Below are 24743 nucleotides of genomic sequence, written 5' to 3'. Positions count from 1 at the left end.
AGATAGATGGCGCTGTTTGAATGTACAATAATCAATTATTTACAGACAGTGCATTTCAAATTCGCCCTAAAACCATTAAATCTTTATTTTATATGATTCAACATTGTGGAGTGATGGTAACATTGGTTATTAACACACTAATAACATTGCTTACATCTCCCATATCAAACAGTAGGCTAATTCAAGTCATCATGAACAAGAACATTCCTGTTATACTTGTTTGAACGCTATGAGGAAGTCACTTACGGGAAAAAAACAAAACTCCGCCTTAAAAACAACACCAGCAGAGAGTCATGCCATCTTTATTCTGAACTGAGACTCGAATAGACGTGCCATTAAAGGTGAGTTTGAGTTAACACTCTGTTTCTTAAGATAATGAACAATAATATAATTAATTTAAAAACAAAAACAAAAAGTCAAATATAGCTGCAAGCAGCGATTACGGGCCCAAGCCGGTGGCACCGCCACCCTGGTGCCTTTAGTTACACTAAAGGCACCGGGCTGGCGCTGCCACCGGCTTGGGCCCTCCATCGCTGCTTGCAGCTATATTTATTTATATATATATATATATATATATATATATATATATATATATATATATATATATATATATATATATAAAGCCGCCACCCCGTTGTCTTTCGGGTTCCTGTGCACGACGGGCAATAACGTAACCCCGCTTTGACTGTCGAGAAGAAGTCTGCTTTAGAGCTTGCATCAGTGTGAGTTAGAGGATGGATACCCGACCCGAGCCCGACGAGACCCGCCGGTACCCGACGGGCCGGGCCGGGTTCGGACAGATATTTAGAAATGATGTTCGGGTTCGGGTCGGGCTCGGTCACATCAGCGCGATAAGGCATTGAACATTTTAAATTTAAAACAGCTTATTATGTAGGTAGCCGATGTGCCTGATGCTTTCACTTGATGCAAACGTTCGTTTTTGTGATTAAAATACATGTAAAATATTACCATAACATCCGTCTTCCTGTGTGCGGACATTTGTTTATGTAGCCGTGACAACGAAACGCGTGCATAATGTGCGCGCGCCAGGTGTCAAGAGCGCTTGTTGCTCCGCGCGCTGATGCGCTTGTCCTGTTGACATTTCCGATTGCCTTCCTACAGTTGCTTAATAAAAGCGGGCTTTCCACACAAAAAAACGTACAATTGTCATTAGTATGAGAAAAAAATGGGATTTTAACTGTCGGGCTCGGGTCGGGCTCGAACATAAATATCTTTATGCCTGTCGGGCTCGGGTCGGGTTCGGTTACTGCTCTGTCGGACGCGGGCCGGGCTCGGACTGAAAAATTTGGCCCGATCCGCACTCTAGTGTGAGTCTTTCTGCTCCCCTCCAAACACACACAGAAAAGGGGGGGGCTGTCTGTGTGTGTGCCCTCCCTCCCTCCCTCCCCACACACACACACACACACACACACACACACACACAGAGAATGGCAGGGGGAACTCTGTCAGAGAGAGACAAAACCACATTCAAACCAAAATATCTGACTTCCTGTTGGTCGGAGCTAATGACTGTAAATGAGAAAGTTGTTCGGATCGATAAGCACAATATACAGACCGAGTTTTGTGACTGTAGGTAAAAATAACCCACCCACTTTAGTCAAAAGTATCTTAAAAGTAACACACTTCCTGCTGCCAGTTGGTGGCGCTATAACTTTGACTCACAATAGTCACATCCATGTGATCGCCCTCTTACAACAAACGCACTGCTGAAGTTTCATCAAGATCAATAAATGTATGAAGACGTTATAACACATTGTGTTTTTCTTTTCTCGCCATAACTTCGTTTCCTCGCCACGGCCAAACCGTTCGAGATATCAAAAATCCGTCCGCAATTTAGCGTCCTCAATGTCTTGACTTCATGCTGACCGAGTTTGGTGGCGATAAGATAATTTTTCTTGGAGGAGTATATCAAATTCCAGGGGCTTGCATTTTCATACAGCCCATAATAGCCGACTTCCTGTTGGACTGGCGTAAAACTTAGAGCACGAAAGTTGTTCGGCCCGATTAAATCTATATGTGTACCGAGTTTCATATTATTACATGCAAACGTGTTTGATATATGGACCAAGTTTTTCGGACCACGTTCAAGGGGGCGCTGTTGAGCTCCCCTGCCACGCCCGGGTACCAGCTTCAGCCCAGCCCTGATGGCCGCAGGTTCTGACCTGTGTGCAAAGTTTCAAGAGTTTTCGAGCACGTTAAGGGCCCCAAAAGTGCCCGAGAAGTCCCACACAGCAGAGAAAGGGTTAAAATAAAGCCCCCCCTCCTCTCTCACACACACAGACACTGAGAGAGACTGGCAAAATTCCCATCAAATCACATTCAAACCAAAATATCTGACTTCCTGTTGGTCGGAGCTAATGACTGTCAATTAGAAAGTTGTCCGGCTCGGGGAGATAAATATAAATACCGATTTTTGTTACTGTAGGTAAAACTAATACCCCATTTTTGACTAAAGGTGGCGCTACTGAGCCCCTCCACCGCGCCCGTTTCTGAAACTTCACACATGCCTAGTACCTAATAAATCTGATATGCATGTTGAGTTTCATGCAATTTGAAGCATGTTAAGAGCCTCAAATGCACCCAAAAAGAATATTAAAGTTTGATGCGTTGCCATGGCAACAGTATTTAAGATATCAATAATCCTTTCACAGGTCTACATCTGCCGTGTGTTTACATTATACAGATGAAGTTTGAAGCAAATCGGGTAAAAATAAGAGGGTGATTTCAAAGCATTTTGAAAGTGACACACTTCCTGCTGCCAGTTGGTGGCGCTATAACTTTGACTCACAATAGTCACATCCATGTGATCGGCCTCTTACAGCGAACACACTGCTGAAGTTTCATCAAGATCAGTTAATGTATGAGGATGTTATAACACACTTCCTGTTTCCAATATTCGCCATAAATTTGTTTCCTCGCCACGGCCAAACCGTTCGAGATATCAAAAATCCCCTCGCAATTTAGCATCCTCCATGTCTTGGCTTCATGCACACCGAGTTTCGTGGTCATCCGATGAATTCTCTAGGACAAGTGTTTCAAATGCCAGAACATGCGTTTCCATACAGCCCATAATAGCCGACTTCCTGTTGGACTGGCGTAAAACTTAGAGCACGAAAGTTGTTCGGCCCGATGAGATCTATATGTGTACCGAGTTTCATATTATTACATGCAAGCGTGTTTGATATATGGACATGTTTTTGAATCCCATTCCAGGGGGCGCTGGCGAGCCCCCCTGCCACGCCCGGGTCCCAGCTTCAGTCGGGCCCTGATGGCCGCAGGTTCTGACATTTGTGCAAAGATTCAAGAGTTTTTGAGCACGTTAAGGCCCCCAAAAGTGCCCAAAAGGTAGTAAAATAATAATAATAATAATAAAGAAGAATAATAATCCGAAGAAAAACAATAGGGCCTTCGCCCTTTCAGGGCTTGGGCCCTAATAATTGTAATATCAATTAACAAACTGTGAATGGTTAAACAGCCTGCAGAACCACAACTTCCTTATAGAAAACATAAGCAGTGTTTCCTCCTCCTAACTGATTCAGGTCTAAATGTGTTTCGATAATTAAACATATTAATCTATTGCATTTACATACTATCATCTTTATAATTGTCTATGCTTTGTTTGTATCCTCCAAACCTGATATAATGAATTTATGTACATAAATTATTTAGATTATTAGACCAGTAATCATTTGTTGTACTTATTGTTTCATGCAGTAAACAAAAAGGAGGATCAGCCATTGTTACCTGTGAAAAGACTTCCGTCTGCATCATGTCTATGACAGTGTCTCAGGGTGAGGGTTTGACGGTCATCACCGTCACCTCAAACCCAAAGAGCAAATGGCCCGTACTGTGTCAGATTCTGAGACTCCTGTGCTGCAGTCCAGTGTGCTCTGTATCTCAGAATATGAAAGGAAAGCTGACGAACATCCACACAGCTCTTGGGGTGAGTCAGACACTTAGATTAATTGCAAAACACCTTGATTTTCAGGCCTTGTCATTTTAGCCTACCTTGGATAGATTTAATTTAAACACTTTGGCTTGGTTTCACAGACAGGGCTTAGATTAAGCCAGGATTAAGCCTTGGTTCAGTTAGGGCATTTTAGTAGCTTTTAAAAATATGCCTTAGAAAGAAAAAAAAAACATTACTGGTGTGCATCTTGAGACAGAACAATGGCACTATACTGTATATTTTTAAGATTTGTCAGTGCAATTTGCTTTCAGTTAAGACAGCTCAAAGATGCATTTTAGTCTGGGACTAGATTTAAGACTTGCCTGTGAAACCGGGGATAGGAAAGATACCTAAGATTTAAGATGCTTAAAAAAGTTTTACAACATTTCACGATTTGGTTGCAGTTGGTTTTGTATGTACAATGTATTAGAAACATTTTTAAAACACCTAAATCAAACAAAAATATAACATGCAGTTTTTTGATTAGTCAGAATTATTAGTACCAAGCTACAACTTTTAGAAAAGTTACATTTTATCTGCAAATATATTTAAGCAAGCTATACATTTATTCAAACAATAATGCTTACAACATTTTCCAAAAAGTAATTCGCCTGTCCATAGCAAAAGCAAATATTTGATTGGTTGGCTTACAATGTCATTATAATCTAGCTATATTCTTATTTTAAGATTCTTGATAGCTGGTGGCATAACAAATATTGTTTTCTTTTTCCATAGATTGTGCAGATGATAGTTGGTGTCCTTAATATTGTGGTGGGCATCATGTTTATATGCCTTGGCTTATACTGGAGCATGTATAGGATGGCCATGGGACCCTTTTGGCTCGGCAGTATGGTAAGACTTGGGTCTCATTTTGTATCATTATTTTGATTTATCCAAAATCTTAAGCAAATTTTAAAAAATGCACAGAGGTTTTTGTTTGTTTGCTTTTGTCTATTAGTTCTTTGTAACTGGAATCGTGTGTATTCTCGCAGCTAAGTTTCCCACTTCTTGTCTGGTAAGTTTCTATCAAAGGAATCTGTGTTTTTGACAGTTCCATTTTTGCTTAAATAGGTCTAAAGGACTAAAAGTTTAAATGTATATATATATAATATAATATATTATTTGTGTTTTACAGCTGGTCATCGGAATGATTCTGAATGTAGTCTGTGCTGCACTGGCTATCACAGGTGTTGCACTGTATTCAGTGGACCTTGTAACTGATCATCCTGGAGACTACTACTACAATTCTTGTCCCGAAAACCACAATTCTTATTCAGACTATGGAGGCTATGAAGGCTATAGAATCTACCATACACCTACCCCTGAAGATAGAAGTAAAACTGAGGCCTGTCTGTACTACAAGAATCTCATTGAGGTAATGATTCCTTAGATGGTGGTAAGACAAGCTAGTGTTCATCAAATCTTCTTCCAAACATACTCAGTTTAAGGATTAGTACTTTTCCAAAAAGTGTTTTTCCTTGTCCCTTCTTTCCATGTAATGCCAAGCTCCAAAATGACAAAAAGCACCATAATAGTGGTTAATATATTATGCACTATATTTTCAAGGTCTTCTGAATAGGGATTTTAATTTCTTACAGGCTTTATGGATGAAAAAGAAAAAAATAGAAAAACTCTATTTTACTTGTAATAAGTTGACAATAAAAAGTCCAAAGTCCCTTTCAAAGAAAGTCTGTTTACTCCGCGGCCCTTTTTGCAATGTCTCCGGCCAACTATAGTGTAACAAAGCCTGTCCACTTTTTCAGCACCACTGGTTCCAGAAGTATTTTTTCCTTTAATTTCTCAGATTTTTTAAAGTCTTTGTTAAAGAGCTATAAAGCCATGAACCAAGTCAAACAACTACGAGGTGAATCATAACATTATACAAACTTTGATTTTAAGCAAAAAAAGTATTTGAAAAGCAGACAAAAGTACAAAGGGACAAGACTGTGTTCTTAACTTCTTTAATGAGGGAAAGAATTACAATTCGTAGAAGCATTGTGAACAGTATAATCAAAAACGGTGGAGAAAATATAAAACTACTCATTTAAAGGGATACTCCATTTTTTTTGGAAATAGTCTCATTTTACAACTCCCCCAGAGTTAAACAGTTGAGTTTTACCGTTTTCGAATCCATTCAGCCGAACTCCGGTTCTGACGGTACCAGTTTTAGCATAGCTTAGCATAGATCATTGATTCTGATGGGTCCAGTAGCATTTCTTTCTAAATGACCAACGAGTTTCAATATTTTTCCTATTTAAAACTTGACTCTTCTGTAGTTAAACCGTGTACTAAGATCGACGGAAATTGAAAAGTTGCGATTTTCCAAGCCTATATGGCTAGGAACTACTCTCATTCCGGCGTAAGAATCAAGGAACTGTGCGGCCGTACCATGGGTGCAGCAGGCGTAATGATATGACGAAGCACTTGCCGTCAACAAACCAACGTGACAACCTGCTTGCACAGGGAGCGTGCCTTGTAGCATGGAGACATTTGTGAGAGACGATTTAAATGACATTACTATCACAGCCCTTTACTACGCACAGAACCATGACTAATCGCACAGGAAACCTAATTTGCCACCTAAAAACTACACAAACTTAGTCCCGGTCATGTTGGAAGTTACCGAGCTGGGGACAATTTTCAGGTGCTTCGTCATATCATTACGCCTGCACGCACCCATGGTACGGCCGCACAGTTCCTTGATTCTTACGCCGGAATGAGAGTAGTTCCTAGCCATATAGGCTTGGAAAATCGCAACTTTTCATTTTCCGTTGATCTTAGTACACGGTTTAACTACAGAGGGGTCAAGTTTTAAATAGGAAAAAATATTGAAACTCGTTGGTCATTTAGAAAGAAATGCTACTGGACCCATCAGAATCAATGATCTATGCTAAGCTATGCTAAAACTGGTACCGTCAGAACCGGAGTTCGGCTGAATGGATTCGAAAACGGTAAAACTCAACTGTTTAACTCTGGGGGAGTTGTAAAATGAGCCTATTTCCAAAAAAAGTGGAGTATCCCTTTAAGATTATATAAATAAAAATAATATATTTTAAGTTTATTGCAAAATATGCAGATATATACATATTTAATTATTTTTTAGAGCGTAGGGAGACCGACTCGGTTTAGTCATTCGTAGTGCTTCATGGGAGTGGGCGGAGCTAAAGAGCTGTTTTGGAGTGTTTTGTCTTTTTCTACTCTCTGATAGGTCATCAAAGGTAATGTAGTTTTTCACCACGGATTCATCTGTTAAAAACGATTACTTTCAAAATAAGTTGCAATAATGTGGGCTGACGGCTCCGACAGAAGCAAATACCATCGATTAACAACCTTGTAGCTCACACTAGGTCTAACTTTAAAGTTTTATAAGTTTGGGAATCCAAGACCAAGTCCTATTTACATAAATCTACTGAAATCTCTAAAAACTACATGCAACACTCGCATTTAAAAAACATATTTCAAATAAGCAACAAAATCTGACCTTAACTGTCCCACAAATGTTGTTTCTTGTGCTCAAATAGTGTTAAAAAAAGCTTATTTCTTCAGGCTAGACCAGCCAATGCACACGTGCAGTCCTAAACTCAGAACACTAGGTGCGTCCCAATTCGCATACCGGTACTTGTGCACTATTATATGCCATTTTGTAGTATAATTAGTGTAAGTGTGTTCACTGAAAATTCCAAAAATAAAAAGTGCACTTTAAATACTAGTTTAATGCAGTTAATGCACTTAATTAACTGAAAAAACGAAGTGTGGAATGTTGGCTTTAATGACGTAGCGGAGGGGGAGGGGCTATCAGACTCTGATCCAATGCCAGTTGACGAAATAACCTTATAAAATTCATACATTACACGGCTGAGTACATAGTGCATGTACATGTATAAGTGCATAGTTTATAGTCATTTGGGACAGTTGACAATTGACTCCATGTTGCATGTTGCACTTTCTCCCATTCATAAATAATATGAGTGCACCATCTTTGTGTATCTAAAATCTTTATATTTACCCACCTCTAGATGGCCTTCAGAGGACTAGATATCATGATGATAGTGTTGTCGGTCCTTCAGCTCTGTGTGAACATCAGTGTCTGTGTTTTGACTGGGAAAGCTTTGTGCAAGAAGGATGAAGATGCAAAGGTACTGTATCATCATCACGGCTATCAGTCAAATCCACTGTGATCATGACCGATTCTGAGATCCGCTGTGTGTGTTCATGTTTGTAGGATCCAGAACTTTACAAGCCGCTCCTGGAAGACGCTGCTGCCGCTCCTGCATGTTAGAGGGACAAGAATAACTCACATGTAATAAACAGTTATTCTTTTTTGTAATTGGAATGGCATTAGATGTCTCAATATTGTAGTGAAATGATTTAAAGCAGATGCACTCCATCTGCAACATACTCATTAAATGACATGTTTAATTAGACTTATTTTTTTCCCCTTTAAAAAGTTGATTTCTATATAGATTATGGGTGTCAATTTTGTTGTGATCTTTAGGGCTGTTCTTTTTTAAAAATAAATGATTGGAACACTTTGGCATCAACCCTCTTTGTGTATTCATTACAACTTCCCTATATCTTTCACTTTGTAGAACAATTAAAAAACTATATGTATTTATTTCACAGATGCTTTTATCTAAAGCAGTAATTTGCACATTTTCAGGCCAAGTACCACCAAAGTCCCTTTCAAGAATATCTAAAGTCTGTAGTACCTCTTTTAATCAAACCAAAGCAACCAAGTACACCAAAAAAAAGTCTGTCATTATTTACCCACCCTCATGTAGTCAAAACTTTTTTTTAAATATGTTTGTTTGCCCATGACAATCAATCCTATATAAATGTTATTTTGGACTCCACTAACATTGTATGGATAAAAACATTATTCTAAATATTTTATCTGAACATAAACCAGATTTTGATTTATATTTTGTTTATAATATTAACATGATTACCTAAAATTAACAGATTACCTTAATTATAGTTAAAATAGTATACCCATTTATTTGTATGGAAAATAAAAATATTGAGTAGGCTAAATGCACCTATTTTTTATTTAAAAAATGTTTTATGTAAAACTTGCGGGCGAAAAAATTTGGTTGTGTGGGTTTAAACCCTGTAATGAACTAAATAAATCCAGAACAGGGTTTAGATGGGGAAATGATGTCTCATGAAGCTCTGAGGACACAAGAAACTATTCAAAGCCACGGAGCATCGACAACAGCGCCATCTGTGGTGAAAGTCAAGTTTTTAATGTTGTTTTTTGTCTATGTGGTGTTTATGCTTTAAGACAAACCGTGTGCAAATTCATAAGTCAAAACCATTGCTGAGTGTGTTGTCCTTGAAAATAAGACTAAAAGAAGAAGTCTAAAAAACGCGGTTTGAAATCACCTGTGTTTCTTACGTCACAAACTACCTTGTAACCAATCACGTCACGAGGGCTCCCGGCTTTAGCATATCATTAACAGCTGGGGAGTCTCAAGAGAAGCCAGGATATCCCGATATATTTTGCTGTTGATATGAAAAATCATGTACATTTAGCAATATAGCGAGTGAATTATGTATATGACGTATACTACGATGTTACGATGAACTATGCCTTTCTCCACTGAAGTTCTGAGTTGTTTAAAGCGTTTCTAGATGCTGATTTTTAGAAGGTAGCTGTCTGACTCTGAGATGGTGAATGGGAAGTTTGTGTAACATTAGCAACACATTATTAGCTGCTTGATAACATAGTAGCTAAAGCAAAATGCTAATCATATTAATTACCGTTATAGGCTTCATCCAAGATTGATAAAACACATTATCATTCTGATACATCGACTTAGACAAGCCTGTATAATTCACTTTTCCATTTCTTCTTCTGTATCAGTTTCTGGTTCAAACATACAGTACCAGACCAGTAGGCCTATTCCCATTTGCCATCATGCAGTGTCACAACAGTAAAGTGGTAACGGGGGCGGAATGGAGGCGCGGCTAATCTGCAATTTAATATAACTCTTGTGAGCCAAGGCGCCCGTGTCGGATTCTGCAGTCGCGTGCAGACTGCTGATCAAAAGCACCATGGGAAAAAACTTTCTGATGACACCGCTTAAAGGATTAGTTCACTTTTAAAATGAAAATTCTGTCATCATATACTCACCCTTAAGTTGTTTCAAACCTGTATGAATTTCTTTCCTCTGCTGAACACAAATGAAGATATTTAGAAGAATGTCAGTAACCAGACAGTTTCTGGTTCCCATTGACTTCCATAGTATATTTTTTTTCCTACTATGGAAGTCAATGGGAACCAGAAACTGTCTGGTTACTGACATTCTTCTAAATATCTTCCTGTGTGTTCAGCAGAGGAAAGAAATTCATACAGGTTTGAAACAACTTAAGGGTGAGTATATGATGACAGAATTTTCATTTTAAAAGTGAACTATCCCTTTAATGCTTATTGGTTTAAACAACCGTGTATTGTTCTCTTTTAAAATGTTTGAATTAAAAACTCTGATATTTAGTTTTTATGTATGTGTGAGTAGGCCTATTCCCAAACTCTCCGACAGTGTGATCTGGGTTATTTGATTGTTGTTGTCATATTTATAAAAACTAGGCTACAACATGTCTGTAATCAAAGTAAAAAAAATATTGATAAACACGTCTTTGGTATGTAATTAAATAACAAGTACTGTACTTGTCTTGTTCATTATATTTATTTTCATATAATTATAAAAGCAACAGAACTTAAATTACATCCAGTTCATTAGCAAAACCGTGCACAAGCGTGAATCATGGCGTGAATCCAGAGAATCCCGCGATATCCGTCTTTGATCTCGCAGGTGTCTGATCCACTGCGAGAAGAGAGATCTGTTCGTCTTGCCTGCACTTTTCTCACTTCCCCTCTCACTGCAGTGCAGTCGTTTACTCTCGCCTACTTTTCAGGCGAGGCAAGGTGCATCTTGTAATTTCCGACAACCACAGAGAAACGCGCAAGTGATTGAACAGAAAGATCATGTGATTTTGAAAAAGGCACAAGCCTCAATGCGTAGGCTACATGAATTGCATTGGAGCCTCTGAGTAAAAGTTTCATAACTACTTTAAAGGGCCTTAATATTCGTTAATGTCAACAGGTTTTTTTTATGTCTTTAGTGACGTCATGATTGTTATTTAAATTTCAAGAGGAACAAGGAAATGTGAATATGTGAAACACTGACAGGGACAAAACAACCCAACCTCTATCAAATCAGGAAAGTCAACTCTCAGTCTGGAGTCTGGACTGGAAGTTAGCCTACTAAAGTTATTCATAAGGTGAGTTTTTTTGTGTGTTTCTTAAAATCTGTGAAATTCACTTAAAAAAGTACAATGTAAAAAAAGTTAACAGTGACTTGAATCTGAACAGCTTGCTTTTATAGCAAACATTTGCAGGTGGAAGTTCACTTCCTTGTTAAAACAAAAACAAAAAAACAGACGAGAAACCGACAGTCACAATATGCTTTTGAATAATTATAAATATTCCAGAACTTGTTTGAGAAGGTGAAATTAAATGTTATGAATTCACATAACTATCATAAGAAAATTTTAATTTGGGTGGTTGTGAATTTCTGGTGCATGAGCCTACTTGTTTATCTTGTCTTTACGGGCAGGTAGAAGAATCACTTCCATCTGCATCATGTCTATGACAGTGTCTCAGGTTGAGGGAATGACGGTCCTCACTATCACCTCAAACCCAAAGAGCAAATGTCCTGGACTGTGTCAGATTCTGGTTTCTCTGTTCTGCAGTCCATTGTGTTTTGTATCTGAGGATATGAAAGAAAAGCTGACAGACACCCAGATAACTTTTGGGGTGAGTGAGAAACTTGATTTGGCATATCAAGTTTAAACGCTGGAGGTCCATCAACTGGCACAAATATTGTTCTCTTGTTTCATAGATTGTACAGATAGTAGTTGCAGTCATGAATTTTGTGTTGGGATGTTTTGGCTTCATCTTCTTTTTTATGACATCTGCATGGGCCAGCAGGATGGTAAGATTTTTATGTTTATTAATCAGTTCATGCTGTAAAATGTGTGTGTGTGTGTGTGGTTCAGGTATACAAAATGTCCCCACAAAGATGGGAATATCTGAAATCCTTGTCCTTGTGGAGACATTTTTTGGTCCCCATGAGGAAAACAGCTTATAAATCATACTAAATTTATGTTTTTTGTTTTTGAAAATGTAAAAAAAAAAAAAGCATAACGTTTTCTGTGATGTGTAGGCTAGGTTAGGAGATAGAATACAATTTAAATTGCGGCTTGCAGTTTGCTGTTGATTAACTGATTAATTGCAAAGTTTAACCATCATACAGTGAACATTTATAATTTGCATGTTTTGTCTCAGCAATTTACACATGTAAACGATTCCAGCGCAAGAAAGAAGGAAAAATAACTCAATTCAGTGTTCGAGCACTGTTTTCTCTACGCACAGCCGCACAAAAGGGGTTGAGCAAAGATATTTTTAAGTCGACATTTATGTGATTAAAGTCGAGTCGTCGTCGACTAGTCGCTGATGACGTCTTTAATGAGCAAATAAGCCTGAACCTCGAGCTGAGACTGTAAAACGGGTTGTGTTGTACACATATGGTGTAAGATTCAGGGCTGCCGCAAGGCTACATACGTTCTTTTGTCTTTGCGTTGTTATATTTCGGCTCGTTCTAAATCATATACAGATAAAGTAGCACAGTAAAGATTACATTTATATGAATGCATTAGTGAGAGCAATTGAGAGTGAATTAATTATACCTGGCAGCGTCTCTCTACTAGTGAAGCTGTGGGTTTTAGTTCAAAGAAATATAGGCTAGAACTTTTCAGTTTCTAAGCTATTTTATTGATAAATCACAGAACAGTGTTGACAGTAAGTTTCTGCGCTACTGAATGTTTCTGTGTGCGTGTGATCTGGGCGTGATGTGCGAGCTACCTTACTTTATTTGTAACTTTGTTATATTGTATTTGTCAATGCTTATAATTAGTTCATTTGCTGATCTGAAAAATGATCCGTGACTCAAAAACCGTAATATGATCCGAACCGTGAGTTTTGTGATCTGTTGAACCACTAGTTGTAATGTCATCATTTATTACTGAATAACAACCTAATTTTTGGTCTGTTAGTTGGATTTATGATACTTTTCCCCCCCCTAAATTTCGGATTTTGACAGGACATCTCCTTTACTTTCCTTATTTGTAAAATTCTTCGTACTCCACACTGAAAGAAATAGTCACAGGTGTTTGTAATGACTATGTTATTGTTTAAATTCACATATTTGCCTTGATTAGAGCTAGTGTTCATACTGTATTTTAATTGGTTTTCGTTTAATGACTTTACACACTGATCTTTTTCTCTAGGAGTCCTTTGGAGGACTAAATATGACAGTGATGGTGTTGGCGGTTCTTCAGCTCTCCGTGGCTGTCAGTTTCTTGGTTTTGACTTTAAAATCTTTGTGCAAGAGGGGTGGGAGTGCAAAGGTACCGTATCATCACCACAATTAAGGCCTGCTCACACCAAGCACAATAACTATGACGATAATAACTATAAAATGTATTGATCATTCTAAATCTATGAGAATGGGAAAGTCTGAAACCACTGCTGTATCAATAGCAACAAAGAGGAACAATATCGTTGGAATCACTTTCAGAACAATTTTTTTTCCCAATGATAAAAACGTCATACGTCATATGAGGATTTTTTAGCCAGAGGCTTAAAACTACAGCCAGTAGAAGGCGCTAGATCCGCATGTTTTCAACCCGCCCATAGAGGGTGGGATCTCACTCACAGAATGTACAAATAGTGTCAGCCATCTTTTATTTGGAAGCTAAGCTAACAGGCTCTTGTTCTGTGGAGAAAGCTGAGTAATAGGGGTTACCATCCTCTTTTTCCCGGACATGTCCGGCCGTCGAGATCGTCCCGGGATTCGGCTTTTGCTTTCTGCAGTCGCCATTCATTGTTTACACGCACACCTTTTGTTTCAATCTAACTGAATTCATTCCGATTGGTAAATCTGAATGTAGTGTTTACATGAACGCTAAACAAGTGATCGGTTGATGTGCGTTTTAGCATTGCTAAGAAAATTCCCGCTCCTCTGTGAGAGATACGAGATTGGTGTGTCTCACAGGTGCCGCTTATCAGCAATCACGCCACCGGCCTCGCGTCGTTCTCCCGCGGCCGTCAGTCTCGTCCTGCTCGCCGCAGTAAACATGATGAATGGCGACTATAGAACGCAAAAGCCGAATCCTGGACATTTTGGGCGACATCAAAATACTGGGCAGACTCACGGAGACTCACTAGTAGCCTTAGCCTAGCCTTGTTGTTTACTGCGATCTCTTACCGGTAGGCGTGGCTTGGGAGTGGCCTCCTAGGGCAGCGAAGCAAGTGCATTCTGGGAGTTGTTGTCTTTCATCCCCATAAGCCAAAAATAAATTTTCTGGCTTTTCTCAGTCTAGAAGGCTCCAAATTCAAAAATAATTTCACATTTCTTCTACATAAATGACCCATTTTAAATACACATTAATCTTTCCAGAGGTGAAGTATCCCTTTAACTTTGCAGAGCTTTTTGATGCTGGAACAACAACATTACACACTACAGAAAGATGAAAATGTAAAAAAGCACTATAGGTCCTCTTTAAAGAGCTTGAGAACTGAAAGCAGCAGAAGACATACCACAGTATGCGCTTATAATAAACAGAACGTTATAGTCTGTTGGTGTGGACGCTGTATGGTTATCGTTATATCATTATACAGTAGCTATCATTTCTCCACTGTGATCATGACCGTTTCAAAAAGCTGCGTCTGTGTTCATGTTTGTTTATGGTTTTACAGTTGGTGGAGAAAAAAACTTCAGAAACCAGAAGTGGACTATGCCAATATCCATTTCCATTGGTTCACAGCTGTAACATGAGTCTTACAGTGTCTCAGGTGAGCGGCTGACACCATTACCTTAAACCCAAAGAGCAAATGGCCCATACGGTGTCAGATTCTTTGTACTTTATGCCACAGTCCAATGAATTCTGTATTTCAGGATATTAAAGAGAAGCTGGCAGACACCCACACAGCACTTGGAGTGAGTTAGATACTTAGATATTTTTTTTGATGTTATCAGATTTACAAAATGGTTCATACCAGGGGTTTTGTCATGTGTAAAACTGGTACGAACATTGTTCTCTTATTCCATAGATTCCACAGATGATAATCGGTGTCATATATATGACAATGGGTTGTTTTGGCATTGTTTCTTCTTTTTGGATCGGTGGTGTGGTGAGACATTTCTCATTCTGATCATTTCTATGTTTTTTAATGAGTTCATGTAGTACAATGAGTGAGCTAATTTAAAAAGTAAATGATATTACATTGATCTTGGTAAAGGACATGTGGCTTTCAGAATGCCCTACATTTATTTCTGCATTTATTTTCATACGATATTTACTAGAATGAAGTTGTAATTCACATTTTGATAATTCCCTTTCTTTAGAATAATGTCAAATCAAGCATGTTTGGATGGACCAAAGTTTTATTTGTTTTATTTGCCTTTTAGTTCCTTTTAGTTGGAATCGCGTGTGTTCTTGCGGTCAAGTTTCCTAGTCCTAGGCTGGTAAGTGTGAATCAAGAGTTTTTTGTTGTGTTTTGTTTTTTACCGAGCATCAGTCATTTCTATTGTTTGTGTTTTACAGCTTGCATTTCTAGTGCTTCTGAACATCATCAGTGCTGCCGTGGCTATCACAGCTGGTGTGCTGTATTCAATGGACCTGGCAATGGGAAACAGTTTAGACTGTGTTGAAGGTCATTATTATTATTCATCTTATCAGCGTGCCCAAGGAGAGAGTAACTTTGAGACCTGTTTGTACTACAGGGATCTCAATCGGGTAATGATTTGATTTATTTATCTTTTTCAGATAGTGTAAAAAAAATGTGTAATTTTTTTTTTTTAATAATACTGATGTCCACCTCTAGATGATCATCGGAGGACTAGATATCATGATGATAGTGTTGTCGGTTCTTCAGCTCTTTGTGACCATCAGTTTCTGTGTTTTGACTGGGAAAGCTTTGTATGAGGATGCAAAGGTACTGTATCATCATCATCATCATCATCACCGCTATCAGTCAAATCCACTGTGATCATGACCGATTCTGAGATCTGCTCTGTGTGTTCATGTTTGTTTGTGGTTTTGCAGTCGGTGGAGGATCCAGAACTTCACAAGCCGCTCCTGGAAGACGCCACTGCCGGAGCTGCATGACAAGATAAACACAAACACATTTTTATTTGAACACATTTCTTTGTTTTTGTAATTGTATTTTTTAAATGATTCATGTTGCCATCTGCACCTTAAGGCGGGCGTACACGGTGCGAGTTTGGACACTCGGGAGGTCGTGAGATATTGCACACGTTATGAGTCAGTTAAACTGATAATAGCGTCAAAGCAGCTGGTACACGGCATGACTGTCCTCCTGCACGAATTTTATCCTGAGCCGGCGGCAATCACGTGAGCTTTCGCGTTAAACACAGAGACCGCTAGAAGGTAGGCTAGAACTTGATAGAAAAATGACAGAAATGTTTGTGCAAATGCAGATAACAGCCATTCCGTTCAACATAAAAACATGAGAGAGAAAGTGTGTGTGTGTGTGTGTGTGTGGTTGTGATTGTGTATGATTTGGCAATAGGGGACAGCCTATACGCTGGTGAAAATGGGGCCGACACGAATTTTTAAAACATGTTTAAAAATTACAGGGAGGTGCTCATAACGTGCTCGGCTCGTAATTCCTCTCACACGCTGCGAGCCGCGACCATGCGAGCATCACCGATTTGCACTCGATTTCTCCCAAGTGAAAAAATCATCTGCGAGCTCGTAAAAACAGCAAAAATCGCACCGTGTACGCCCGCCTTTAGACGTGAAGTTACATATTTTCACAAATGTATTTGGTTCTTTAAGAAAGAAAAGGGCTGCTTTTTAAATAAATTATATTTTTGACTTTGGCATCAATCACATTTTTTTTCTTTTGTAGATCACACATCCTTTTTAATATCTTTTTTTTAGGTCAAACCTTCCTGCTCTTTGTCGAACATTTAAAATTGTCCAAGCAGAGTAGCCACATGTGTAATTCATCAATTGACCAGAAAGTATCCAAACACTTTAAACAGTATATTGTTTTATCATTTAAAACTTTGCAGACTTCTTTTTGTGTAATAGTGTGCTTTTAAAGTGTGCTTATGCTCTTTAAAATAAATGATTCTGTTTGAAATATTTTTTGTTAGCTGATGCACAGACAATTATGCCAAGATTACGTTTTTAATACCGGGAAATAAACTGATTTATTAATAGTCTTGTAAACGTGATTTACATGTGTTGCCGGGTTATTGGTTTGTATGCATACTATATTAAGCTGACTTTTGTGCGATATCAGCGTATTGGTGTACATGTAAACATGCTCTCTGATTCAATGCTTTGCAGCATAAACTAACATGACAGATCTGATCAACTAACTTGATTATTGTGTTTTAATGTGTTTTAGGGGCCGTTTACACAACCAGGTCAAAGTTAATGAAAAGTTAATGCATTTGGCCACTCATTTACACATCAATAGCATTGTGGTGCCTGAAAATATAAAAGTTTTTACTGTTATTGTCTTTGCATAATCTACAAAAATGTGAATTTGTGAAAACAGTGACATCATGCATGTTACGTTTTACGTGTTCAGGTTTTTTTTTTTACTAAGTGACATCTCCAACTACTGGCCTGGCAGAATGATACTGCGTTTTTTGTCGTTTTTGCGGGTCCGTGTGAATTGGGATCATTTTGACAACGTTGTAATCTGTACACAAAACATGCAAAGGAAAAACTTTTCCGTTTTTAGTACATTGTTGTCATGTAAACGTACCTTAAAAGAAAAAATACTAATATTGAGGGTTTGTTACATCATAACCATAGACACAACGTACTGAAAATGGTGATATATGAAAAATATTTGTTTTCATCAGCAATGTTGTTTGTCTTTAGTGACATCAGACAATAAATTTGGTTTCTTTAAATGTCAAGAACAGCAACATTTAGATTGACTGAACAAAACTTGAGCATTACGAGAACCACCGTCAGCTCCGTCTTCAACAATCCTGGAGAGAGTTAAACTTCACTTACACCAAAATCCCTTTCAAGGACAGTCTGTTCATTCGGTGGCCATATTTACAACACCCCTGTATATCTATAACCATCTTGGTATATCTAAAGTCTTAGCTTGCACAGAATCACACATAAAGCAAGTCTGATACTGTGTTTCTGAAGATCTGTGAAATTAACTAAAGATTTCCATAACTAATTGATTTTCTTGTTCATGAGACTTCCTTGTTGACTCTACAGAAATAGGGCAAACATTTGCCATATAGATTTTCATGCAATAAACACACAGGAGGTTTGGCCATTATTACCTGTAAGAAGGTTGAACTCCTCCACAGGCATATGTTGCAGTCTTCAGTTTACTGTAGATCAGAGCTGACAGTGTCTCAGGGCGAGGGTTTGACGTCATCACCGTCTCCTCAAACCCTTCTCTGTGCTGCAGTCCAGTGTGTTCTGCACTGTATCTCAGGATATCAAAGGGTGGGTGGTGGATGTTCACACAGCACTTGGAGTGAGTCAGACACATACATATAAATTAACAAAATTAATCTTTTTTTTTTTTTAACAAAAATGAAACATCACTGAACTTACTTAAGCTGGACTGTGATGCTATTTTCTTCTGGAAACAAACTTTTTCTTCTGCATTATTTTCCTGTTATCTCTGTAAAGCTGCTTTGAAACAATCTGTATTGTAAAAAGCGCTATATAAATAAATGTGACTTGACTTATGAGATATTTTCTTTGATGTCAGTTTTAAACATGATTTAACGTTCATAGGTTTTTTCAGCAGTGTTTTTAATTTTGGATGTCACATTTGAAATTCCTGACAATAAAACTGTCAGTCTAACTTAAATATTGTTCTTTTATTTTATAGATTGTACAGATAATTATTGGAGTCTTAAACATTGCATTGCATTCTTTTGACTTGATCCTCAATTTTCAGTGCTGCTTTTTTGGCTCTGTGGTGTAAGACTTTCTCATTCTGCTCAATTAATTTTTTTAAGTTCAAGTAAATGACAGCGAAACACAACATATATACATAGCTTAGTTTTAGTTTTAGTTTTTTTTGTAATCGAATGGCATGATGTGTCTATATTAAAATAGGGGCCAATAAAAAAGTTAGAGACTAAAACCATCAAACAAACAAACAAAATCTCTCTGAAAAGGTTTGCATGATTTCACCACCAGGTGGCTTGTATCACATACAAGTCAGTTGCAGAAAGTGTGAAGGCAGAACAGAGCCTAATAAAATGTTTGATAAATAACGGTAGGCCCTAGACTGCCACCCACACAGAACCGTGAGCTAAAATGTTCAAAGTCTTTAAACGTCCTTTCAAATCATTTACGAGTCACGACCTTTATGTGGCTATATTTTTTATTATTGTTAGGCCTACTGTTTATTTTTCCTACAGCATTGAGGCGTAGTTATTACATTGGTGCGTATGCCATCCTAAGTTTGGTATCAGCAAGAACACTGTCAGGAAAACAGCTCCGCCCATATCGGGAAAAACTAGGCTGGAGGGTAATGATCATGGTAATGATGGGAAGTTGTTCCGTTTCGAACAGTAAATTTTAAAGAACCGGCTCACAAAAAAAAAGATTCAGTGATTCATTTATGTCATCGCGTTCTACGTCAGCACGTGATCTATGACGTCCCACATACAACCTAAATATAATTTGTATTCACATTAAACAATGCTAAAATGAATGTACATCTCTTGGATGAAAATATTTTTGTTCTTGTGTTCAAATAAAATGCAATAAACGACTATTTACTTATTTGGAAGACTCTCGACGGTTTAGTCTGATTCGTGAATGAATCTTTGTCTGCTACTATCGTTTTTGTGAACCGGTTCAGAAGATTCATAAAAAAGATCCGACTCAAACGAACGATTCACCGACATCGCTGTTTTTTTGGGTCAGTACTGTAGAGTTCATTTATGCTGTCGAACACTTTTTCTTAAGTTTCGACATTTCTCTAAAATCTAGTTCCTGCACTTTGGACTGTTGTTAGTCACAGGGTAAGTCTGAGTTGTTTCTTAAGAGCTCTCTGAAATAATATTTAAAAAGAAATTATAAATTCTGCGTCACGCAGGGAGTAAAACAGATGTTCGTACGCAGTTTTCAATTCTGGTCGATAAACACAACAAACTACAGCTGTGCCAATAATCCAATGCATTTTAGAATTTGTCTGGGAAGGAGAACCAAAAGTGGTGGGAAATGTTCTTAACTAGGAATTCTATTAGGATTAGGACAAGTTGACACATTTGGATGCAAAAGTCCAGTTACACTAACGTTAACTCTACTCGTCTCTTGCAGGTTGTCTCTGTTTTATAACTGAATACAGTGTATTAGTTGAAAATTATGTAGGACAAATAGTGCTTGTCCGTTCCATTTTTGGAATTTTGTTTATCATAAATGTATTCCAGTTAAAATGTTAAAGTTCACCCAAAAATAAAAAAAATCACAATTTACTCACACTAAAGTTGTTCCAAACCTGTATGAATTTTAGTAGATTGAACAATGCCAGCAAACCCCCTCCATTCTTCTAAACATATTTTGTGTTCAGCAGGAGAATGAAACTCATACAGGTTTGGAACACCTTAAGGGTTATATGTCATAATTTGTGCACTGAATTGTATCTTTTTGTCCTGGGCAAAAACATTGTCAAGACTTAAGGTGTCTTTTGGGTGAACAATCTTTGTTTGTTTCTCCTCTAACGCTTGGTTTGAATTGATGTATTGATACTAAATATGATTTACTAGTATGATTATTTGCTTATCTCTCTTTACACAGGAAGTTTGGATTTTATCACCTGTAGGAAGGTTGAAGTCCATCTCCTCCGTCTGCATCATGTCTCTGACAGTGTGTAAGGGTGAGGGTTTGACGGTCATCACCGTCTCCTCAAACCCAAAGAGCAAATGGCCCGTACTGTGTCAGATTCTGGCTTCTCTGTGCTGCAGTCCAGTGTGTTTCGTATCTCAGAATATGAAAGGAAAGCTGACGAACGTCCACACAGCTCTTGGGGTGAATCAAACATATTTAAGATGTATTCATATGAAGACTTTTGCATGTAAAGTTTTTTTTTTTTTAATCGAGGCGTGCAAACAAAATTGTTTATTTTTTATTCCGTAGACTATGCAGATAATAGTTGGAGTCATCAATATTGTGTTTGGGATTTTGCTTCAAAGCGTTTGGGCATGGAACATCATTACAGATAGTAGGGCTGCTTTTTGGATCGGTGGTGTGGTAAGAATAATTTTACTTATGTTTCTAAATCTTTTCATGTGTAGTAAAATAGTTTTGTCATGTAATTGCTTGTGTTGCATGTCCTTAATTCTGCATTTTAATGATTTTGTTCAGGAGAACATGAATATCCGGTGGGTCACTAAACCTGAATTCTACCTTTCATTTGAATGACTGTGTTTGGATGCACTGTGCTTTTTATTTGTTTGCTGTTTAGGTCCTTGGAGTTGGAATCGTGACTATTCTTGCAGCTAAGTTTCCCAGTCCTTGTCTGGTAAGTGTCTATCAAATCCATATCATACATTTCATCCATGTTTTTGGACTGTTCTGGTTTAGAAAAATACTTTTGAGCGTCACCAGTTTATTGTTTGTGTTTTACAGCTGGTTATTGCAATGATTCTGAACATCGCCAGTGGTGCACTGGCTATCACAGCTGTTGTGCTGTATTCAGTGGACCTGGCTAAGGGAAATAATCCATACTGCGAGAACAATTATTATTATTCGTCTTACAGTACCCCTGCAACACCTTCCGCTGAAAAGATAAGGAGAACAGAGATCTGCATGCACTACAGATATCTAATTCAGGTAATTATTTTATTTGTTTTATTTATTAAATGGTGGAAGATCTAAATTCCAATCTTGGAGAGGCTCGTAATTTGACAAGCTACTAAAGTAGTTAATTAAATTAATATTTTGACAAAGTAATTATCTATACTTCAAGTGGGTAAAGAGGTAATATATTTGAAAATATACAACTATGATTATATTTACAATTTAGGGTGAGGGTTGTTGAATGAATGAATTGTATTTCAAACTGGATTAATGTTTGTGTTTCTACGGTATTTCTTTCCTCAAGTGACACTGATCTTTACCCACCTCTAGATGATCATCGGAGGACTAGATATCATGATGATAGTGTTGTCGGTCCTTCAGCTCTGTGTGACCATCAGTGTCTGTGTTTTGACTGGGAAAGCTTTGTGCAAGAAGGATGAAGATGCAAAGGTACTGTATCATCATCATCATCATCGCTATCAGTCAAATCCACTGTGATCATGACCGATTCTGAGAGCTGCTCTGTGTGTTCATGTTTGTTTGTGGTTTTGCAGTCGGTGGAGGATCCAGAACTTCACAAGCCGCTCCTGGAAGATGCCGCTGTCGCTCTTGCATATTAGAGAGAGAGAGAGAGAGAGAGAACATGCAAAGCCACAAATATATACAGCATATACACCGCCTCTCAATATAGTACTCGGATGATTCAAAGCAGATTATACATTGATGCATGTTTATTCTTATAAGGTGTTTTCCTTAAACTTTTGGTTACTTCTAGAAAATAAGGCATGCTTTTTGAAATAAATGACGTGAGAACTTTTGGCATCACCCCTTTTTATATATATTTGTTCCTTTTGTATTAAGTTTAAAATAATTGCAAGTTTCAATCAATTCTCATTTTTTAGAGGATCTTGAAATCAAGACCCTTTTACTTATGCAAAGATACAACACATTCAGAACAGCAATGACTTGACCTGATTTATCAGTATATATTTGGCTATTTGCTGATTCCACCAGCAGGTGGTGTTAAAATGCTCAAGTGTTGTGCAAATCATTTCCATTAAGAGAGGGTATAGCTGTGCCAATGCTAATGTAAAGAAATTTAAGCTATATGTTATAAAAGTGGGAAAAACTTTCACCATGAACACTTCCCCCATAAGAGCTCGAAACCCTAAATATCAAAATTGAAAAGCTATAAACATAATGGATCTATTTGATGGTGTGTAAATGTAATTCCTTCAAGACTGGGCTTACATTTACTACGTTTACTTCCACTTTTACTTGTTAATTTTGACAAGATTAATATGCTAAGAGCAAATCAATTCTTGTGATTTTATCATTTCAGCACCTACTTATCATGCGCACCTTATTCTATATTGCACTAAAAAATAAATGGACACATTTCTTTTGCTATAATAATTGTCTGACTGTCAGATGACTTGACACTAAATAAAGATGAAAAAAAAAGAATATTGAATGAGTTGAAATTATTTTTGTGAGAAGACTGAAATGATATAAGAGGGATATAATTAGGCGTGCTGTAGAAATCAGTTACCTGTGCTTCCTCTCGCTTACATTAGTTTATGTCACTGGGATGTCAGCAGTCTTGACCAGGAACAAACAGGAATTAATGCAGCTGTCCTTCCGGATCTCCTTCCACAGGTACGTCTGCGGATTACAGTGTTGCTGAATCACTGGCTGACACTTTTGTTCCTTGCAGAAGATTCACTAATTCATAACAGCTGAAACTGTCATCAAGAGTCAGAGCTTCAGAATATAGTGATTTCATAATGCACTTTTCCTTGCTTTGATGTGCTTTCCAAGTTCAGTTCATTTACAGCTGTCACTTCTACATTTTAGCAATGATGTGATGATTTACACAGTCTGTGTGCTCTGTGATCTTGTTATAGTCCAGATGGATTTTAAGCTGTTGAATGCTTGAATCAAGAAACTATTTGTTTTTCTTAGCTTATTTTAAAGGCCATTTTCCTTTCGGTTAATCAGAATCAGCTTCTGACTTTGTGCCAAACCTCAGTACTTGGAAAGACAGCAATGATAGACAGAGAATAGTGTGTGCACGGTGAGTTTCAAAGGTACGAGGACTTTCAGATAGTATAAATATACATTTGTTTTATAAATATGAATTTGCCAAGTTTACATATTGCACTTTTTAAATTGCACAATGAGGTTCGTTTTTTTCTTTCTAAATGGGTGTTTTGGTGCTTGGCGCCTTATTATTTGTCTCTATATTTTTGATTCATGACATATACATTTTCTGTTTGGAACATCATGATAATGTAAATAATGCCATCATTTTTATTTTGGGTGAACTGTGGGTGGTTTTAAGAATGTGTGTAGGATGGATTGGTTATTTACTGTTGGTCTACTGACATGTTGAACTTGATATTCCAGTGTAAAATTAATTATTCACTATTGATGACTACATGCTATATCACTCTGAACAAGAGCCATTGTCTCTATTCTCTATTTGTCTGTTTATTCTCTATGTAGACATTTATCCTTTCTGTATTCAGTTTATTAGACCAGGAAGAATCATAGGATCTTGAGGATTTTCCACATCTGCATCCATTCCTGTTGGGTGAGCTTGTGTGCTATTGGAGCCACTCACCTAATAAACATTTATTGGATCTTTTTCAGGGTGAAATTGGTCCAAAATGAAATTATTTCAATGGAGACCGCATTAAGGAAGAATTAAGGTAACATTGAGACGATAAATGGCTGCACAATGTATTTTTGCATCTCACGAGAAACCGTCCTGACGCACGTGATGTTTTTCTGCGTTCCTGAGGTCACCTGATGGGGCCGGACTCAATGTGAGGCACTGTGGCCAAATCATATTCATGGAAAAGTC

At 37.8% G+C, this 24743-nt stretch overlaps 3 protein-coding genes across 4 annotated transcripts; all 3 read left to right on the top strand.

The window, feature by feature from the left end:
* Positions 1-197: 197 nt before the first annotated feature.
* On the top strand, positions 198-8507 carry LOC307005779 (uncharacterized protein). Its single transcript, XM_079626229.1, has 7 exons — positions 198-341; positions 3736-3964; positions 4706-4822; positions 4929-4985; positions 5106-5345; positions 7987-8106; positions 8193-8507. Exons 2-7 carry the CDS (start codon positions 3791-3793, stop codon positions 8247-8249), a joined length of 765 nt encoding a protein of 254 aa, XP_079482355.1. The 5' UTR covers positions 198-341; positions 3736-3790; the 3' UTR covers positions 8250-8507.
* Positions 8508-10796: 2289 nt separating this feature from the next.
* On the top strand, positions 10797-18926 carry tmem176l.3a (transmembrane protein 176l.3a). 2 transcript variants are annotated; one of them, XR_013799251.1, is made up of 12 exons: positions 10994-11254; positions 11590-11789; positions 11875-11967; positions 13322-13441; positions 14793-14888; positions 14992-15033; positions 15147-15227; positions 15505-15561; positions 15641-15832; positions 15921-16031; positions 16142-16298; positions 16855-18926. XR_013799251.1 is itself a non-coding variant. In XM_079625439.1 (11 exons), exons 2-11 carry the CDS (start codon positions 11616-11618, stop codon positions 16202-16204), a joined length of 1029 nt encoding a protein of 342 aa, XP_079481565.1. In that variant the 5' UTR covers positions 10797-11254; positions 11590-11615; the 3' UTR covers positions 16205-16946. The 2 variants fall into 2 exon arrangements, 1 of the variants encoding a protein (XP_079481565.1); XM_079625439.1 differs by having other exon boundaries at positions 10797-11254; positions 16142-16946.
* Positions 18927-19927: 1001 nt separating this feature from the next.
* On the top strand, positions 19928-23329 carry LOC307005359 (uncharacterized protein). The gene is made up of 7 exons (XM_079625440.1): positions 19928-20097; positions 20873-21103; positions 21212-21325; positions 21540-21596; positions 21704-21907; positions 22205-22324; positions 22429-23329. The coding sequence occupies exons 2-7, from the start codon at positions 20930-20932 to the stop codon at positions 22492-22494; spliced, it is 735 nt and encodes a 244-aa protein (XP_079481566.1). The 5' UTR covers positions 19928-20097; positions 20873-20929; the 3' UTR covers positions 22495-23329.
* The last annotated feature ends 1414 nt before the right edge of the window (positions 23330-24743 follow it).

Source organism: Phoxinus phoxinus (genome assembly GCF_949152265.1).
Source record: "Phoxinus phoxinus genome assembly, chromosome: 10".
In the NCBI taxonomy this organism is placed as follows: Eukaryota; Metazoa; Chordata; class Actinopteri; order Cypriniformes; family Leuciscidae; genus Phoxinus; species Phoxinus phoxinus.
Note: the sequence above shows the minus strand (reverse complement) of the source record. Positions and strands in the feature narration are given on the sequence as shown.

Bases quoted from the DNA above. Each gene is read 5' to 3' on its own strand.
- LOC307005359 (XM_079625440.1), top strand. From the start codon at position 20,930: ATGTCTCTGACAGTGTGTAAGGGTGAGGGTTTGACGGTCATCACCGTC. The intron at 21,326-21,539 runs GTAAGAATAATT...TTTGCTGTTTAG, and splicing joins CTTTTTGGATCGGTGGTGTG to GTCCTTGGAGTTGGAATCGT. The intron at 21,597-21,703 runs GTAAGTGTCTAT...TGTGTTTTACAG, and splicing joins AGTTTCCCAGTCCTTGTCTG to CTGGTTATTGCAATGATTCT.
- tmem176l.3a (XM_079625439.1), top strand. From the start codon at position 11,616: ATGTCTATGACAGTGTCTCAGGTTGAGGGAATGACGGTCCTCACTATC. The intron at 15,034-15,146 runs GTGAGTTAGATA...CTTATTCCATAG, and splicing joins ACACCCACACAGCACTTGGA to ATTCCACAGATGATAATCGG. The intron at 15,562-15,640 runs GTAAGTGTGAAT...TGTGTTTTACAG, and splicing joins AGTTTCCTAGTCCTAGGCTG to CTTGCATTTCTAGTGCTTCT.
- LOC307005779 (XM_079626229.1), top strand. From the start codon at position 3,791: ATGTCTATGACAGTGTCTCAGGGTGAGGGTTTGACGGTCATCACCGTC. The intron at 3,965-4,705 runs GTGAGTCAGACA...CTTTTTCCATAG, and splicing joins ACATCCACACAGCTCTTGGG to ATTGTGCAGATGATAGTTGG. The intron at 8,107-8,192 runs GTACTGTATCAT...TCATGTTTGTAG, and splicing joins AGAAGGATGAAGATGCAAAG to GATCCAGAACTTTACAAGCC.